General features: G+C 52.8%; 1 protein-coding gene across 4 annotated transcripts in view; it reads left to right on the top strand.

Annotated features, from left to right (window-relative positions):
- The first annotated feature begins 4,579 nt into the window (after positions 1 to 4,579).
- Positions 4,580 to 16,009, top strand: part of IGDCC4 (immunoglobulin superfamily DCC subclass member 4) — a 39,652-nt gene continuing 28,222 nt past the window's right edge. For all 4 annotated transcript variants that reach the window (XM_061430104.1, XM_061430103.1, XM_061430102.1 and 1 more), the window contains exons 1-2: positions 4,580 to 5,021; positions 15,202 to 15,552. In XM_061430104.1, coding sequence (XP_061286088.1) covers positions 4,595 to 5,021; positions 15,202 to 15,552 — 778 coding nt within the window. In that variant the 5' untranslated portion in view covers positions 4,580 to 4,594. The remainder of the gene's footprint in view (positions 5,022 to 15,201; positions 15,553 to 16,009) is intronic.

Genomic DNA, 16,009 nt, shown 5'->3' with positions numbered 1-16,009 from the left:
CACATCCCCCTGGCTCAGAGGACATGAGCAGAAGCATCCTGTGGGAGATGGTTTTAAATGTGAAGAGTGAAGATATTCTAAACATATTTATCTTTAGTATCTTCCTCAAAGGGGGATGAATGAAAGAAGCAGAGAGTGGTTCTAGTAGTGAACCCAACCCTGTAAAGACTCTATCGTGTGTTCTGGCTATCTGGTAATACAAATCAAACCATCCCAAAATTAACGGTGCAGAACACCGACAACAACCACGTGTTACTATTACTATTTCTCACAGTGCTGGGGGTTAACTGGTCTCAGGATCTCCTATGTGGTACGGTCGGTCAGACAGGAGCTGGGGGTGGACATGGGAAGGTTTCCTCACACCTTTGGCTCCTGGGCTGGAACAACTGGGGCTCCTCCAGCATCTCCATCTCCATAAGGTCTCCCCACATGGACTCTCCAGCGTGGCAACTTCAGGGTGGCCAGACTTCCTACCTGATGGCTCAGGGATCCAAAGGCACGTGTCGTCTGGAGAAAGCCAGGTGGGAGCTGCATCTTTTTTTGACACATCTCAGAAGCCATGTAGTACCACCTTCACCACATTCAGTGCTTTAGAAATGAGTCACTAAGGTCACTATATTCAAAGGCAGGGGAAGGAGATTACCTGAAGGGAGGGATGTCAAAGAACTGGTATAACTCTCCATACCTGTGGGTTCCATATCTGCAGATTCAAAAAACCACAGACGAAAATTAAAAAAAAAAAAGTTCCAGAAAGATCCAAGAAACAAAACTTCAATTTTCCACCCAATGCCAACTATTCACATAGCATTTACATTGTATTTAAAACTATTTATATAGCATTTATATTGTACTAGACATTACAAGTTATCTAGAAATGATTTACAGTGTATGGGATGTTATATGTAGATTATATGCAAATCCTTCCCCACTGTATATAAAAGACTTGAGCATCCATGGACTTTGGTATCCATGGAGGGTTCTGGAACTAATCCCCCACAGATACGGAGAGACAAGGGACGACTGTACTTTAAAACTCACTACAGTCATCGATTCTGGCATTTATTCTAGAATGATGTGAAAGCCACAGACTCCCACTGCTGGTCCTACAGAGCAAGTGTTCCATAAATGATTAATTTAGGATCATAGAACCTACTGAGATCTTAGAGATTACTCAGGCAAATGCTTGCCAATGCTTTTTGATGCTCAAATCCCTTTCACAGTAATATGCTCTCTTGACAACTTCCTTAGTGATTTAAAACTCTGGTCATTTTTGCATGCTGCTAAGTCATGCAATGGCACCCCACTCCAGTACTGTTGCCTGGAAAATCCCATGGACAGAGGAGCCTGGTAGGCTGCAGTCCATGGGGTCGCTGAGGGTTGGACACAACTGAGTGACTTCACTTTCACTTTTCACTTTCATGCACTGGAGAAGGAAATGGCAACCCACTCCAGTGTTCTTGCCTGGAGAATCCCAGGGACGGGGAGCCTGGTGGGCTGCCGTCTATGGGGTCGCACAGAGGCGGACACGACTGAAGCGACTTAGCAACAGCAAACTGATGATTAAAAAAACACTCTTCCCTATCAACGAAGTGATGGGCACTAGTTTTAAATTAATTGCAAAAACATATGATCTGTCAACAAACAAGATGATATATAAAATTTGGGGACCAAATGTACATTGAAATTTAATCATATGTTATAGGATCGAAAATAGATAAATAGATAAATATTGCCTTCATTTAGTGATTGCATTTTGTGCTAAAGTGAAAAAAACAAATTTTGAGTTTTATTCCTGAAATGTGAAAGAAAAGATGTTAGGATCTATTGGGAAGTACTTCTCCCCAAATAACATAGATAAAATCCACGTGCCTTCTCGTGCCCTCATGCAACAGGGCCTCTGCATTAGGGCATTTCCTCCCCCCAACCATGGCTGTTCCTCCCCCAACAAGGCTGTACCCTCCTTAGACTGTCAAGACCTAGGTCAAACATTTGTAACAATTAACAGTTCTGTGAAGGCTTTTTCCTCAACTACTCCCCAGCCCCTCACCACACACGGTTGGTCCCTCCTTCTCGTATTCCCATTCTCCCAGCCACCCCATGCCACTTAGGACACAGCTGTCTCCCTAGGCAGTGACTTGTATCTTATCCTGGCCCCCTGGCATCTACACAGTGTCCGATACCGGTTCACTGCTTAGAATTCAGCAGTGAACCCAGCCAGTGAAAATCCTTGTCCTCACAAAGCCCACATTCTGGTTAGGAGGACAGATTATAAATGAAATCAGTAAAACAGAGGATGTTAGAGGGGCTTCCCAAGTGGGTCAGGGATAAAGTATCTGCCTGCAATACAGGAGATGCAGGGCATGGAGATAAGATCCCTGGAGGAGGGCATGGCAACCCACTCCAGTATTCTTGTCTGGAGAATCCCATGGACAGAGGAGCCTGGTGGGCTACAGTCCATAGGATCGAAAAGAGTCGGACACAACTGAAGCGACTTAGCATGTACAGAGCATGTTAGAAAAATGGGCACACAGGCAGAGTGGGGGGGCTTGTGAGGACATGAGATGTGGGGGACAGAGCTCCAGACCGGCACCAGCTGAGTAAAGGTCTAGAGGCTGGAAGTAGGGGACTGGCTGCCATCAAGTTACAGCAAGGAGGCTGATGTGACTGGAGAGGCAGTGAGCTGGGGAGAATGGCATTGGAGAAGAGGTCAGAGAGATAGAACGGCCTTCCAGATCAGATAGGCTTTCCTGTCATATGAAGGACTCCAGCTTTTGCTCTGAGCTAGGAGGCCCTGGTGGGTTTTGAGCAGAGAAGCGACATGATCTCATCTCTGTTTTAATAAGATCACTCTGGATGCTATAGTGAAAAAAGACTGAAGGGGGACAAGGACTGAAGGGGGACGAGTGAGAGGGCAATTGTGACAATTTAGTGAGAGATAATGGTGCTTGGTTGAAGGTAGTAGCAGGAAAGTGAAGTGTGAAAGATGGGATGGTGAAGAGTCAAGGATGGCTCCAAGGCTTTTGACCTGAGCATCAGGAATGATGAAGCTGCTAGGAACTGAGATGGGGAGACTGGGGGAGAAGCAGATTTAATAGGGAAGGTCAGAGCTCAGTTTTAGGCATGTTAAATTTGTTGCTGTTTTTGTTTTAATCCTTGCAGTTTACATGGATCTTAGTCCCCCTCACCAGGGATTTGATCTGTGCTCCTGGCAGGGAAAGCACAGAATCCTAACCACTAGACCACCAGGGAATTCCCTGGACACGTTAAAGGTGAGATGCACATTGGCCAATGGAAATGTTGAGCACGTAGCTGGATACACAAGTCTGAAGTTCAAGGGAGATGGTGCAGGCTGAGATATAAATGTAGGCATCTTCAGCATAAAGATTTAATTTACAGCTTTGATGACCAGATGAGATCACTAAGAGAAACAAGTAGGAGTGATCGGCTAAGTCAAATGCTACTGATGCGCTTGGCAATGAATGAATAAATGCTAAATTCCACTGGACCTGCAAAGTGCTGGTCATTATTAAGGGTTAATTAGCAACAGATGGGTACGGTACACACTGGGTACAGAGACAAAATAGCTCTGTCATGGAGACAGAGGAGATAAAGAACCATGGCATCTTGGTCTTAGAAATGACCTTAAATAGGTCATTTCTAATGATGACCTTAAATTCTGTCTGTACTTCACTCCCTACCTTAGCCTGACCACTGAATCCCTGGCTTTAGAGAAAGAAGTGACTGGGATACTAAGACAACCAGTCTAGCTAGGACACAGAACGCACAGTTGAAATTGTGAGTGGGAAATGACCTCCTGGAGTCAGAAAACCAGAGTTCAGGTCTTGTATCGGCTACTCCCTGGCCTCGTTTCCTTAGGCAAGTCACTTTGCCTCCTCCAGCCTCAGTTTCCCTACATGTAAGATGAGAGCAATCAAACCTTCCTTGTCTCTCCCAGGGCTGCAGAGAGGTGCAAATATGGCAGTGCTTGCATGTTCATGGGTACTAAGTCTTGTCGAACTCTTAGTGATCCTATGGACTGTAGCCCACCAGGCTCCTTTGTCCATGGGATTCTCCAGGCAAGAAAACTGGAGTGGGTTGCCATGCCCTCCTCCAGGGGATCTTCCTGACCCAGGGATTGAACCGGCATCTCTTGCACTGCAGGAGGATTCTTTACCCCCTGAGCCGCCTGGGAAGCCTGTGGCAGTGCTTGGAGTAGAGTAAATGCCCTGCTGGGGCTGGTTATTCCAAGACCAAAAGGTCAACAGAAGTCATCAGTTTGTCATGGCAGTGGAAATGGAGATGAGGAGGGAACCGTCGAGTCCCCAGAGGGTCTGTCGGTGGAGAAACTAAGGAGGATTCAGGCCAGGACCTGGGCTGGAATGGACTGGCTCAAATGGCAAGATGGGGTTATCAGGACAGAAACCAAGGCCTTGAATCTGCCTCCACTGAGCCTGGAACCCAGACGCTGGAGACCCTGAGGCAGCTGCAGAGAAAAGAAATAGAGACATCGAGGCAGAAAGAGATCCCGAGGCAGAGACGAAGAGACAAACAGACCCAGAAACCAACTGCCCAAATGGGGGGTGAGGGGTGGCCCATGGCGACCCGGAGCCGGCGAGGCACACGCGCGCAGACCCCAGCAGGGCGGAGCACCCGCGAGGCGCAGGTCACAGCACGGGGCCAGGGTCCCCGGCGGGGCTCGACCGGCCGCGCTCGCCTGGCGCCCCCGCCTGGGCGGCTCGCCCAAGATGGCGATGGAGGGGCGGGCGAGGCGGCAGCAGCCCCGGCCCCCGCGCCGGCCCCCGCTCAGGCCCGGGCCCCCGAGGCCGCGCCCCCGCCCGCGGCGCCGCGCCTCCCCGGGCCACTGACGCCCGGCGCGCCCTCCCCCGGCGGCGGCGGCGGCGGCGGCCGAGGCGCGGGGAGGCGGCGGCGGCGGCAGCCCGGGCCCGGCCCCATGTCGCGGGGGGACGCTGGCCGCGGCAGCGGGCTCATCGCTCTGACCTTCTGCCTGCTGACCGCGCGCGGTAAGGGCGGGCGCCCAGGCAGCGGCGGGAGCGCCTGCGGGGTGACTGTGCGCCCCGGACTGCGTGAGGCTGTGGGGCCGCCGCGCCCCGAGTCCCGAGCGAATGGGGACCGTGGGGCGCCGGCTGCGCGCCCTTGTGCCGGTGATGCCTGCGCTCCGGGGTCCGCGAGCCGCGGCGGGCGGCGTTCGCGGCGCGTACTTGTCCGTAGGGGGTGTGTATGTCCTTGGTTTGTGGAGTCCGGAGTGAGTGTACGAGTGTGTGTGTGTGTGTGTGTGTGCGCGCGCGCGGAGGGTGGGGAGGGGGCTTCTGCCTGGCGCACAGGTCCGCAGTGCGTGGCCGATCGCTGCGTGGCATCGCGGGCAGTGGCAGCGGTGCCGGTGGTTTGTGCGGGGCGGGTACTGCCTTGTACTCGCGCGTCTCCGGGTTGGGAGTGTGAAAGAGGAGGGGTGTGTGTTGAGATTGTGTGTAATTGTGTTCATGGCACTGAGCTAATATTTGGCCTTGGCTTTTGGGGAGTGTCCTTGCCCTTGGTGGGGGGACAGGAGTAGGAGATTCCGGATTAACTGGGGATAGTTGTGATAAAATACTCAACTTTGTCCAGTGGGTGTGTCCCTGAGGCTGGTTGCGGGGGGGAGCGGGGGACTGTTGCCTCCCCCCAAAACCCGAGGCCCGGAGTGGGCTGGGGGAGGGGGCAGGAACCAGTTGCTTTCGTGGACGAGTCCAATACTCGCTGTCGGGCTGGGACGCGTGTCACTTCTGCCCCACCCCCGAGGGACACATCTGAAAAGGGTTGACGAGGTCAGCAAGGCCTGCTCCAGCCCCCAGCACAGTGCGCATTGGGGGTGGGTAACTCTCCAGAGTTGTTCTAGATGGAGAAAGGGCTGGGGATGGGGTGACGAAGTCCCAAGTGTCTATGCTTAAGGGAGCCTTTTTCTACCCCGGCCCGCTCCGTTTCGGCCCTGTGTGCGTTTGGGGGGCGGCCCAGGGGGAAGGTGGTTGGGAGCGCTGGGGAGGGGGATGGGCTGCCCGCTTTGTTCGCCTAGTCCTTGCCTTCTCTGCCTAGCGGGGAGTTGAGGATGTGTCCGGGGCTAGTCGGGGAGGGACTTGGAGGTGGGGGTGGGGAGGGGGATTTCTCTCCAGCTGCTGCGGCTTTCCAGAGAGACTCAGCCAGGCCACGTGGGAGGGAGGCAGGGACGGCGGAGGGGGGAAGGAGCCTCCGCCTGGCCCGCCCCGGCCCTTCTCCAGGAAACCCAAACAGCGGGTGGGAAAGTATCAGGAACTACTGGGACCCCCTAGCTGCCTACAAAGACACGCCCCTTTTCAGACCCGACTGCGGACCCGGCAGGAGGCCGCCTAGGGGCGGGGTCCCGGCCTCTGGGCCAGGGTAGTGGGGGGTCTGGGGTTGTCAGGTGGGGTGCCGGGAACCTAGGGATTAACGAAGAGTTGTACCCACCCTCTTCTCAGAGCTCCAGACCGGGGTCGGGATCATCCAGCCAAGCGGAGTCAGGGCTGGGAACTGCACTCAATCGAGCATTATGGAGTAGCGGTGGGGCCTCCCGCCAGGGGCTCAGTTTGCCTCGGAGACTTGGCCTCTCCGGACTCCGAGTGCACAAGGCCGAGCTGGGGCTCCCTTGGCAGCAGTGTGCTTGGCTGAAGTTACTGCGCTGCCGGTCCTCAGTGCTAAATCCTTTGAGTGTGCAAATCTTCTCAGTCCTGGGGACATTCCCCAGGCTAGAGTTTGACTAGCCAGCCCCATCTGGATGGAGGTCATTTATTCAACAAATATTTACTGAGTACTCGTTTTGGCTAGCATGTGACCGGTGCCTGGATATAGTAAATAAGGAGGAGACTGACAGGTAGTCAGCAAAGGCTTCCTTCAGGAAGTAGTGAAAACTAGAGCTCTGTGCAGAGGGTCAGTTAGCACGGAAGGAGAGCGATGGTAGGGAGTTTTGCACAGAGAACTGCACATGCAAACGCTCAGAAGTGACTTTCTTTAGACCATCGGATGAAACTAAATCTGGCTGGAGTTTAGAGTGCAAGGCATGAGGCAGGTTAAGGAAGAATGGGCCAGGGGCCACAGAGTGTCAAAAAGAGAAGGCTGAAAATGGAGCTGGATCCAACTCATGAAGGGGCTTATAAGCCCCACCAGGGTTTCTGGCCTGAGAACCCAAATGAGTCCTTGGGGGTTTTTTTGTTTGTTTTTTGTTTTTCTTTTAAAATATTTACTTGTTTTTGTATGCTCTGGGTCTTCGTTGCTGCCTGTGGGCTTTCCCTAGTTCCGGAGACTGGGGGCTCCTCTCTAGTTGTGTGTGGGCTTCTCACTGCCGGGGCCTCCCTTGTTATGGAGCACAAGCTCTAGGCACGTGGGCTCAGTAGTTGCAGCTCGCTGGCTCCAGAGCGCACACTCAGTAGTTGTGGCTCAGGGGCTTAGTTGCCCCCTCGGCATGTGGGATCTTTCTGGACCAGGGATCGAAATGGTGTCCCCTGCATTGCGGGGAGGATTGTTAACCACCGGAGCACCAGGGAAACCCTGGAGGGTTTTGAGATCTGTTTTGCATCAGCTCACTCCAACCGAGGTAGAGAATGATTGCATGGGATGGAGGCAGGAAGCTGCCTCTTCTTGGGAGGCTGTGGTAGTAATCCAGAGGAGAGGGTGGTGGTAACTAAAGTAGTGGCAATTGGAATGGCCAAGTAGCTGGATTCTAGAGTAGAATTAGCATGATAGTTTCAGGGAGTTTGTAGAGAGTGAGGGAGGGAGAAGTGAAAAATAACAGACACTTCAGCCACCTTGACATGTTGGAGTCAAGACTGACTGCCTGTCTCCCCAGCACACTTCTGGTCAGGGATTGGGAACTGGGGAAGTGTTGATGTGAATGGGATCCTACCTGGGAGTGGTGGTGGGATGCCCAGTGCTCTGTTTTCACCACAAGCAGAATTTAGGGGGTGGTGATGCAAGAGGTCAGCAGGAGGAGGGCTCTAAGAATAGGTGAGCTGCTTTCTTCTCACCAGGAAACTCCCACCTCCCATCCCTTTCTCATCCCAGAGGCTTGGAGGCCAACCTCCATCAGTTGGAGTGTTGGGGTGGCCATTTCTAACCTCATCTTGGGGGTTAGGAACTAGGTCAAACACAATCTCTATTTTTTTTCAAGATTTTTTTATTTTGATGTGGACCATTTTTGAAAAATGTCTTTATTGAGTTTGTTACAGTATTGTTTCTGTTCTATGTTTTGGCCTTTTGGCCAAGAGGCATGTGGAATCTTAGTTCCCATACCACTGACGTTGGAATGGGACATCTTAACCACTGGACTGCCAGCAAGTCCCGAACATAATCTCTATTAATAGTGAATCTAAACAATCCAGTTAAACCTTCACTGATCTTGTATGTTTTTTCATGGCTCAGTTAGTCATGGCTCAGGCTTCCCTGGTGGCTCAGACAGTAAAGCATCTGCCTGCAGTGTGGGAGACCTGGGTTCGATCCCTGGGTTGGGAAGATCCCCTGGAGAAGGAAATGGCAACCCACTCCAGTACTCTTGCCTGGAAAATTCCGTGGACTGAGGAGCCTGGTAGGCTACAGTCCATGGGGTCACAAAGAGTCGGACATGACTGAGCGACTTCACTTCACTTCAGTTAATCATGAGTTTCAAGTTGATTAATCTCACAATGAGTCTTCAAAGGTCGGCACTAAGGAGAACTTAGAAATACTTTTAGCATGAACTCATTTTGCAGATGAGAAAATTGAGTGACTTCCCAGAGTTACATGGATGGAGACTGAACTGGGACCGTAACCAATCTCCTGGCTATTGGAGTAGCCATGCCTTCCCGGGATTTGGTACACATTAAACCCGAGTTCAGTCTCTCTTCACCCCTCCCCATCACATGAGAAGTTACCAACAACTTGGGGCTTAGCCCCCTCACTTCGTGTGTCTGGGCCTGGGCCCTGGAATCCACTGTTCCCCACCCACCCCCACCCACTGCCTCCTGTTTTGCCTCCACTCTTTCTGAGATACAGGAACCAGACTTGACACAGAATTCCAGATGCAGAACAGATGTTATTGCCAAGCAGGCCTAGGGGCTCCCAGCTCCCCAGGTCACAGGGGAGGAAGAGAAAGAGTGGCTCTGATGGGGGAAGACCCCAGCCCCAGCCTGGTCAGGGACGGGGGATGGCAGCTGCGGGGAGAGAAGAAAACCAGAGAGGATGATCTGGGCCTGACATGCAAAGAAATGGAATCCTCGTGCTTGGGGCTGGCTGGGCTGCCAGCTACTACTGCCTCACTGCTGAGGCATTGTCTGGATTTGAGGGGCTGTGGGGTCCCTGAGGTTGAGAAGCAGAGGCTCAGGAAGCCATCTCTCAGGTGCAAACCTGAACACACAAGCTGGTGCAGAGTCAAGACTTCCAGATGGCTTCATAAGGGGCTCACTTACCTTGCACATAGCTTGGAGCTCTGGCAAATGAATGGAGCATAAGAGAGACAAAGGTGGGCACACAAGGAAGGTATTTTTAATCGGACCTTCCATATAGCAGCAGAGGTGAGGTAATGAGCTCCCCAGTCCTGGTAATGTTTAAGTACAGAATTTCTTTGAATGTGAGTTTGCTGTTTTGTCTCTGGGCTTTTTTTTTTTTTTTTTTGGCTGCGCCGGACAGCTTGCACGATCTTAAGTCCTTATTTCCTTGATCAGGGGTGAAACTCGCCCACGGCAGTGAACGCACAGAGTCCTAACCAGGGAATTCCTAACAGGGAATTCCCTGCCTTGGTGCATTTTCAGCATTTTGCTGGATATCTCATAGGAGGCACATACTATGCTAGGCATTTTCCCACATGTATTATTCACATCATCCCCAGCCCTGAAGGGAGTTCCTATAATTTTTCCAGATAAGGAAATGGATGTTTGGAAAAGCACAAGGGGCTCTGTGTCTTGTCCTCTTGCGTGTCTCTCCGCCTGTCCTCTCATCTGTTCAAGGACTATTTACTGAGCACCTGCTGTGTGCCAGACAGTGTTTTAGGTCCTAGGGAACGCTGACCAGGACGATAATCTCAAACTTGTTGCCTTGCTGGGGAGATAGGCAAGTCAGAAATCTGCCATGCTAACTGCAATGGCTCAGGTACCCAGGGTCCTATGGGGCAGAAAAAGGAGCGCCGTCGAAGTCAGACCCCAGGATGGCACAGCTACTGAGGGAAGATGGAGCAGCAGCGCTTTCCGAGAACAGAAAGTGGTTTGGTCTGGTGGGGGCTCCGCGTGACAGGAAGCAGGAGGTAGGCCAGTCAAGCTGAGCGTGGCTTTGCTGTCAAGTCTGCTGGGGCCGAGCCTGACTCCACAGGATCACAGATGAAGGGAATGCTGTCTTCCTCGCATCCCAGGCAACAGTCCCAAGCTCTCCTTCCAGCTGTTGTGGGAGGGGCTTAGCTGTTGTGGGAGGGGCTTAGCGTGTGGTATGGGAGGTGGCCAAGGTGGGGAGTGGGGAAGGAGGTTTCTGGAAGAAACTGACTTGTGTCTCCTGGGAAAGAGTGGTGTCGGTGTCATGGAGAATTGCCCTTGTAGACTGAAAACAAGTTATAAATCTGTTGAGCCCTGAAATTCAAAAATGACAAGGCATTGATGTTTGTGGCAAGTTCTTGCCTTAACAAAGGTAGCATCTCAGCTTTGTCCCCCTTCTTCCCCCCACTCCCCCATCCTCTTTTCTGAAAGTTCACTGAGGAACGGAACCCTGGCTTATGCCAGGCCCCCACAAATCCTGCAGAACAGCACTGAGCTGGCCCCAGGGCTCAGCAGCGAATCTCCTTTCTGTCTGGGTCCTAATTGGCCTCATAAAATCTAATTTATCCTGCAAGTGGGTAAAATAATGCCAGAAAAAGGAGACTGAGAGATGGTCCTGGGGCTCCTGAGCATAGAAGCTCTGTATCTCCAGCAGGGTCCCCCCCTCCCCACCCAGGAGAGTGAGGAGAAGGGCTTGTGGGGGAGGGAGAACCCCTTGAGCAGAAAGCTGGCCACAGCGTGTCCGCTTTGTCCGCCCTGGCCTGAGAGGGAGGGCTGAGAAGTGCTCATGGGAGGGGCTGGGGGTGGTGGGAAAGGGGGGGGCCATGAAACCACTGGGCAAACACTGCCCACTCTCCGGAGCATCCCTTTATGCAAAAAGATTTGGTGGTGTAGGAGCCACATGTACATGAAAGCCAACACTGCTGTGTAGCAGAATAGGATGCAAAATGGGCCAGAGGTTTCAAAATAAAAGCATTTCAGGTGGTCAGTAAGCCTCCTGAGTCTGATCTCCTCTACTGCTGGGAGAATTTTGGTGAAAACGAGAACTGTGGCAGCTCTTCATTTTAAAACTAGGGAAATGGAACCTGAAAGGAGGAAGACGGACCAAGGTCATACAACACACGATGCGCCTAGGACTCTGACTCTAGGCCAAGGCTGGTCCCACCACATCCCATGGTCTGTCTTAGGCAAGAGGAAGGATGGGTAGGGGACCTCTGAGTGGCTCCATTCTGTGAGACCCAGGAAAGACCTTCCTTGGAGGGGAACAGGGGCAACTTCATGGAAGGATGTGGCAGCTGAGCTGAGCGCCTAAGGATCCACATGTCCTGGGCACAGAAGTTGGGCTGGGCCCTGAGGCAGAGAGAACCTCCTCTTATTCGGGAGCAGCTCTCTCCTTGATGCTGGGTTCACCCCTGGGATATCCAAGAAGGACAATTTCCCCAGACTATCTCCCAGAGAGGCGAGCCCCTCCCCTGTTGGGCCTCAGTTGGGCTCCTCCCCATCTATAAAATGAGCAGTCTCAGGCTCTGCACATATTTTCATTAACGTGAGCTGATCTGGACTCCTGGCACAGCCCTGTACCCCCCGGGACCCCGAGTTCTCCCCACATCTACATCCCTGTTGGTTTCCACTGCTGCCTGGTCTTGCTGGGTGCTGAGCTCCTCTGAGGTGGGGCAGCCAGACATCTGCTGATCCATGAATATTCAGAAAGGAATTGGAGCCTTCTCTGGGCTCCCCAGCCAGCCACGGCCCCTCTGGCCGCCATCCTGCCTGTCCGAGCCCAGGCTGCTGACAGACCCAGCAGCTGCTCGGGGACCCAACTGTTCACATTGTTTGTTCACCACGGCGGGGGATTTTCCAAGCCTCCGACATGCTTTGGGGGGCAGGGAGGCTGCCAGAGGGCTCAGGGATTCGAGTCATGTGGGGCTTTTCTTCCCTGAAACTCAAACCGACTGCTCAGTGGCGGCTGGAATGGGGCATTTGGAAGCCGCTGGGCTGACAGCCCAGGCTGGCCTTGCCCCGACCGCGTTTGCATCCGAATCTAGGGCCGCAGATAGACAAGGGACTGGATGTTGAGAATAGTGATTTGCATTTGTACATCCCTTTCCAGTTTATGAAGTCAAAGTATTAGTCGTTCAGCCGTGTCCAACTCTTTGCAACCCCATGGACTGTTGCCCACCAGGCTCCTCTGTCCCTGGGATTCTCCAGGCAAGAATATTGGAGTGGGCTGCCATTCCCTTCTCCAGGGGATCTTCCCAACCCAGGGATCGAACCCGGGTTTCCTGCACTGCAGGCAGATTCTTTATCATCTGAGCCACCAGTGAGATCTCCAGTTTATGAAGTGCCTCTAAAGAATGAGTTCCCATTCCTTGATTGATGCCTGTTAAGCTTTGAACTGGAGCCCTGCCCTCCATCATCTGGTGTAATCCTCACAGGCTCCATAGTATCACCTTCATTTTACAGATGTGGAAACCGAGGCCCAGAGAGGTGAAGTGGCTTGTCACATAGCTGGTAGATGGAACAGCATGATTGGAAGCTTGATCTTCTGCCCTGGGATCAGGTGCTCTTCGTGGCTTCCTTCCCCAGTTTGGCTGGAAGCCAGGTGAGGGCAAGTGCTGCCTTCTCCTGGCTGCACCCTCTAGTACTGCTGAAACCAGCTGTGTCGTTGAAGGTGCCTGCAGAGCCTTTAAGAAAGGCAGAGAGGCCCGTTCAGACCCCCTCTGTCTGTCTGTCTTCCCACAGCGGTGGCCTGGCTTCTGCACTGGCCTCTGTATCTCAGCTTGTCAGGACTTCTCCCCTCCGTCTTGATCCTAAAGTGTTGGCAAATATGTGTGTAGGTGTAGCAGAGATTCGGGTGCACATGTTTAGATGTGGAAGGTATCTATAGTTTTTTGTGTGTATCTAGATGATACAGGCTTCCCAGATGGCTCAATGGGTAAAGAACCCGCCTACAATGCAGGAGATGCAGAAGGCACAGGTTCGATCCCTGGGTTGAGAAGATGCCCTGGAGGACGTCTTGAAAACCCGCTCCAGTATTGTCTGAAAAATCCCATGGACAGAGGAGCCTGCTGGGCTACAGTCCATGGGGTTGCAAAGAGTCGGACATGACTGAAGTGACTGAGCACTGCACAGCTAGATGATACTCTAAATCAGTTTAGGAATAGGTGTGTCCAGTTCACTAGACAATCCTGCCGTCAGAGAATCTCAGACATCACCGGCTGTGTTTGAGTAAACGAGCAGGGCGGGGGTGGGAGCAAGAAAGTCCCAAGGCCACACAGCTAGACTGTGACAGGTCCAGGTCCAGAACTGAGGGTTGCCTGAGTCCCCCACCGCTGTGCTTTCCGCATGCCCCTGACGGGACGCTGTCAGCCCTGGCCTGCCTGGTAATGAGTATGGGCCATTGTCTTCACCTCTGTCCCTGACTCACTCTCAGACACACCATGGTGCCTTTAAGCAAGGTGTCAGGCCAGAGGATAGAAGGGGGCCTTCAGCCTTGGAGCGTCTATGGGACAAGGAGGCAGCAGGCCAACCTTGTGGGAGATACAACGGGAAGAACACACCATTTCCCTGTGAATAATGGTTACTGGCCTGGCTGAGATGTTGCTTAAAATGATAAACATTGTCATTTGGGTGTTTTGCCTTGACCCTGGGATGGCATTCCCTGCCTCTGTTGTCCTCCTGCTTCACCTCCTGCTCCCTTCCTCTGCTGTCCACCTTTGTGGCCAGGGTGGTGTTGGAGCTGCGGGCTCTTGTGGGGCATCTGCAGAGGGTTGGAGGCCTGGGTTCTGTGCTGGCTCATTGTGCGGCTCTGGAGGAATCAGCTGCAGGGAGGAGAGCTTAACTCTTGCAGTCGCTGCAGCAGAAGTGAGTTGGACAATCATGGTTGAGACGATCTGCAGGATTCCAGGAGAGGGAATGACATTACTGAGCCAGGTCAGCCACTGTGCCGCTCTCCCTTAGCACACAGCATCTCACTGACCACTCATGGCAGCCTTTTGAAGAACAAATGACTAAGACTTTTTAAATTGAGAGGCAATTCACAAGCCACAAAATTCACCATTTAAAGGCTACAAATCAGTGGGTTAAGTTTATTCACGAGGTTGTGCAACCATCACCACTATCTAATTCTAGAAACATTTTCAGCACCCAAAAAAGAAACCTTAGATCCCTTAGCCATCTCTCTTCATTCTTCCCTCTCCCCAGTCCTTGGCAACCATGAATTTATGGTCTTGTCTCTATGGATGTGCCTATTCTGGACATTTCATAGAAATGAGATCACATTATACAATATGTGGCGTTTCATAACTGCCTTCTTTCCCTTTGCATAAAGTTTTCAAGGTTTATTCCCTCTGAGGCAAATGTCAGTACTTCATTTCTTTTGATAGCTGAGTAATATATTTATCCATTCATCAAGTGATTGGGTTTCCCAGGTAGTGCTAGAGGTAAAGAATCTGCCTGCCAGTGCAGGAGGCATGAGACTCAGGTTTGATCCCTGGGTTGGGAAGATCCCCCTAGAGGAGGGCATGGCAACCCATCCCAGTTTTCTTGCCTGGAGAATCCCCATGGACAGAGGAGCCTGGTGCACCATAGGGTCGCACAGAGTTGAACACGACTGAAGCGACTTAGCACGCACGCACGCCCAGGTGATTGGGCATTTGAGTTGCTTTCACATTTTGCTAAGAACTGTTATTTTGTGGATGAGGAAGTTGAGTGGGGCTGAGGGGTGGGCACGATGGGCACGGAGCGCAGCCGTTGACCCAAGATCACAGTTAGTCAGAGGTAGAGCTGGGATCCAGACACAGGTTTCCTCATGAGCCCTCTTTCTCCGAGGCTTGTCCCCAACCCTGGTGCAAGTGGCTCAGGAGCTGGAAGCTGTGGGATGTAGGAGGACACACTCTGATGGCCCTGGTGTCCCTCCTCTACGCAGGGGAGCAGCCATTGCCCCAGGAGACGACCGTGTCGCTGAGCTGTGGAGCAGGGCCGCTGCAAGTAATCCTGGGCCCAGAACAAGCCCTGGTGCTGGACTGCAGTCTGGGGGTGGCTGCCACCGGACCCCCCACCAGCGTCACGTGGAGCAAGGATGGAGGCACCCTCCCTGAGCACAAGCACCTTCGCCTGCTACCCAATGGCTCCCTATGGCTGTCCCAGCTGCCAACAGTAGATGGCACTGACGAGGCAGACCCTGGGGCTTCAGAGGTCATTGAAGGCAGCTATTCCTGCCTGGCCCATGGCCCCCTTGGGGTGATGGCCAGCCAGGCTGCAGTGGTCAAGCTCGCCAGTAAGTGCTACATCTGGGGCTGAGCTGAGATCCGCACGACGTGGGGTGTGGGAACTGGGATCCGCCGTTAGTTACTTGCACAAAGGCTTGTCCCTGAGCCACCCCCCTTTCCCTGCCTCCTGTCCTGCCCAGTGGGTCCCTTCCTGCTACTATCTGTCTCACCGTTCAATAGTCTCACATCTTCCCCACTCTTCTGCTGCTCCTCTTTTTCCTTCCCTGTGACTTCGAGAGTCTAGACCTGTGCTTTCCTCCAGGAAGCCCACCAGAGAGACTTGAGTGTCAGGAGCACAGCGGTGCTCCCCACGCCCATAGAGTGTGTGGCGCTGAGCTGCATCATCCAGCCACCCCTTGGGGGGGCTCTTAGGAAGCACAGATCACCATGACATAATTTTGAGGCCAGAGGAGACACTGTAGTCTGACATGAGTAAGGCAGGGGGACTCATCTGACCAGTCATCA

This window comes from Bos javanicus, chromosome 10 (genome assembly GCF_032452875.1).
Source record: "Bos javanicus breed banteng chromosome 10, ARS-OSU_banteng_1.0, whole genome shotgun sequence".
Classification (NCBI taxonomy): Eukaryota; Metazoa; Chordata; class Mammalia; order Artiodactyla; family Bovidae; genus Bos; species Bos javanicus.
This window is presented reverse-complemented; position numbering and strand designations above follow the sequence as displayed.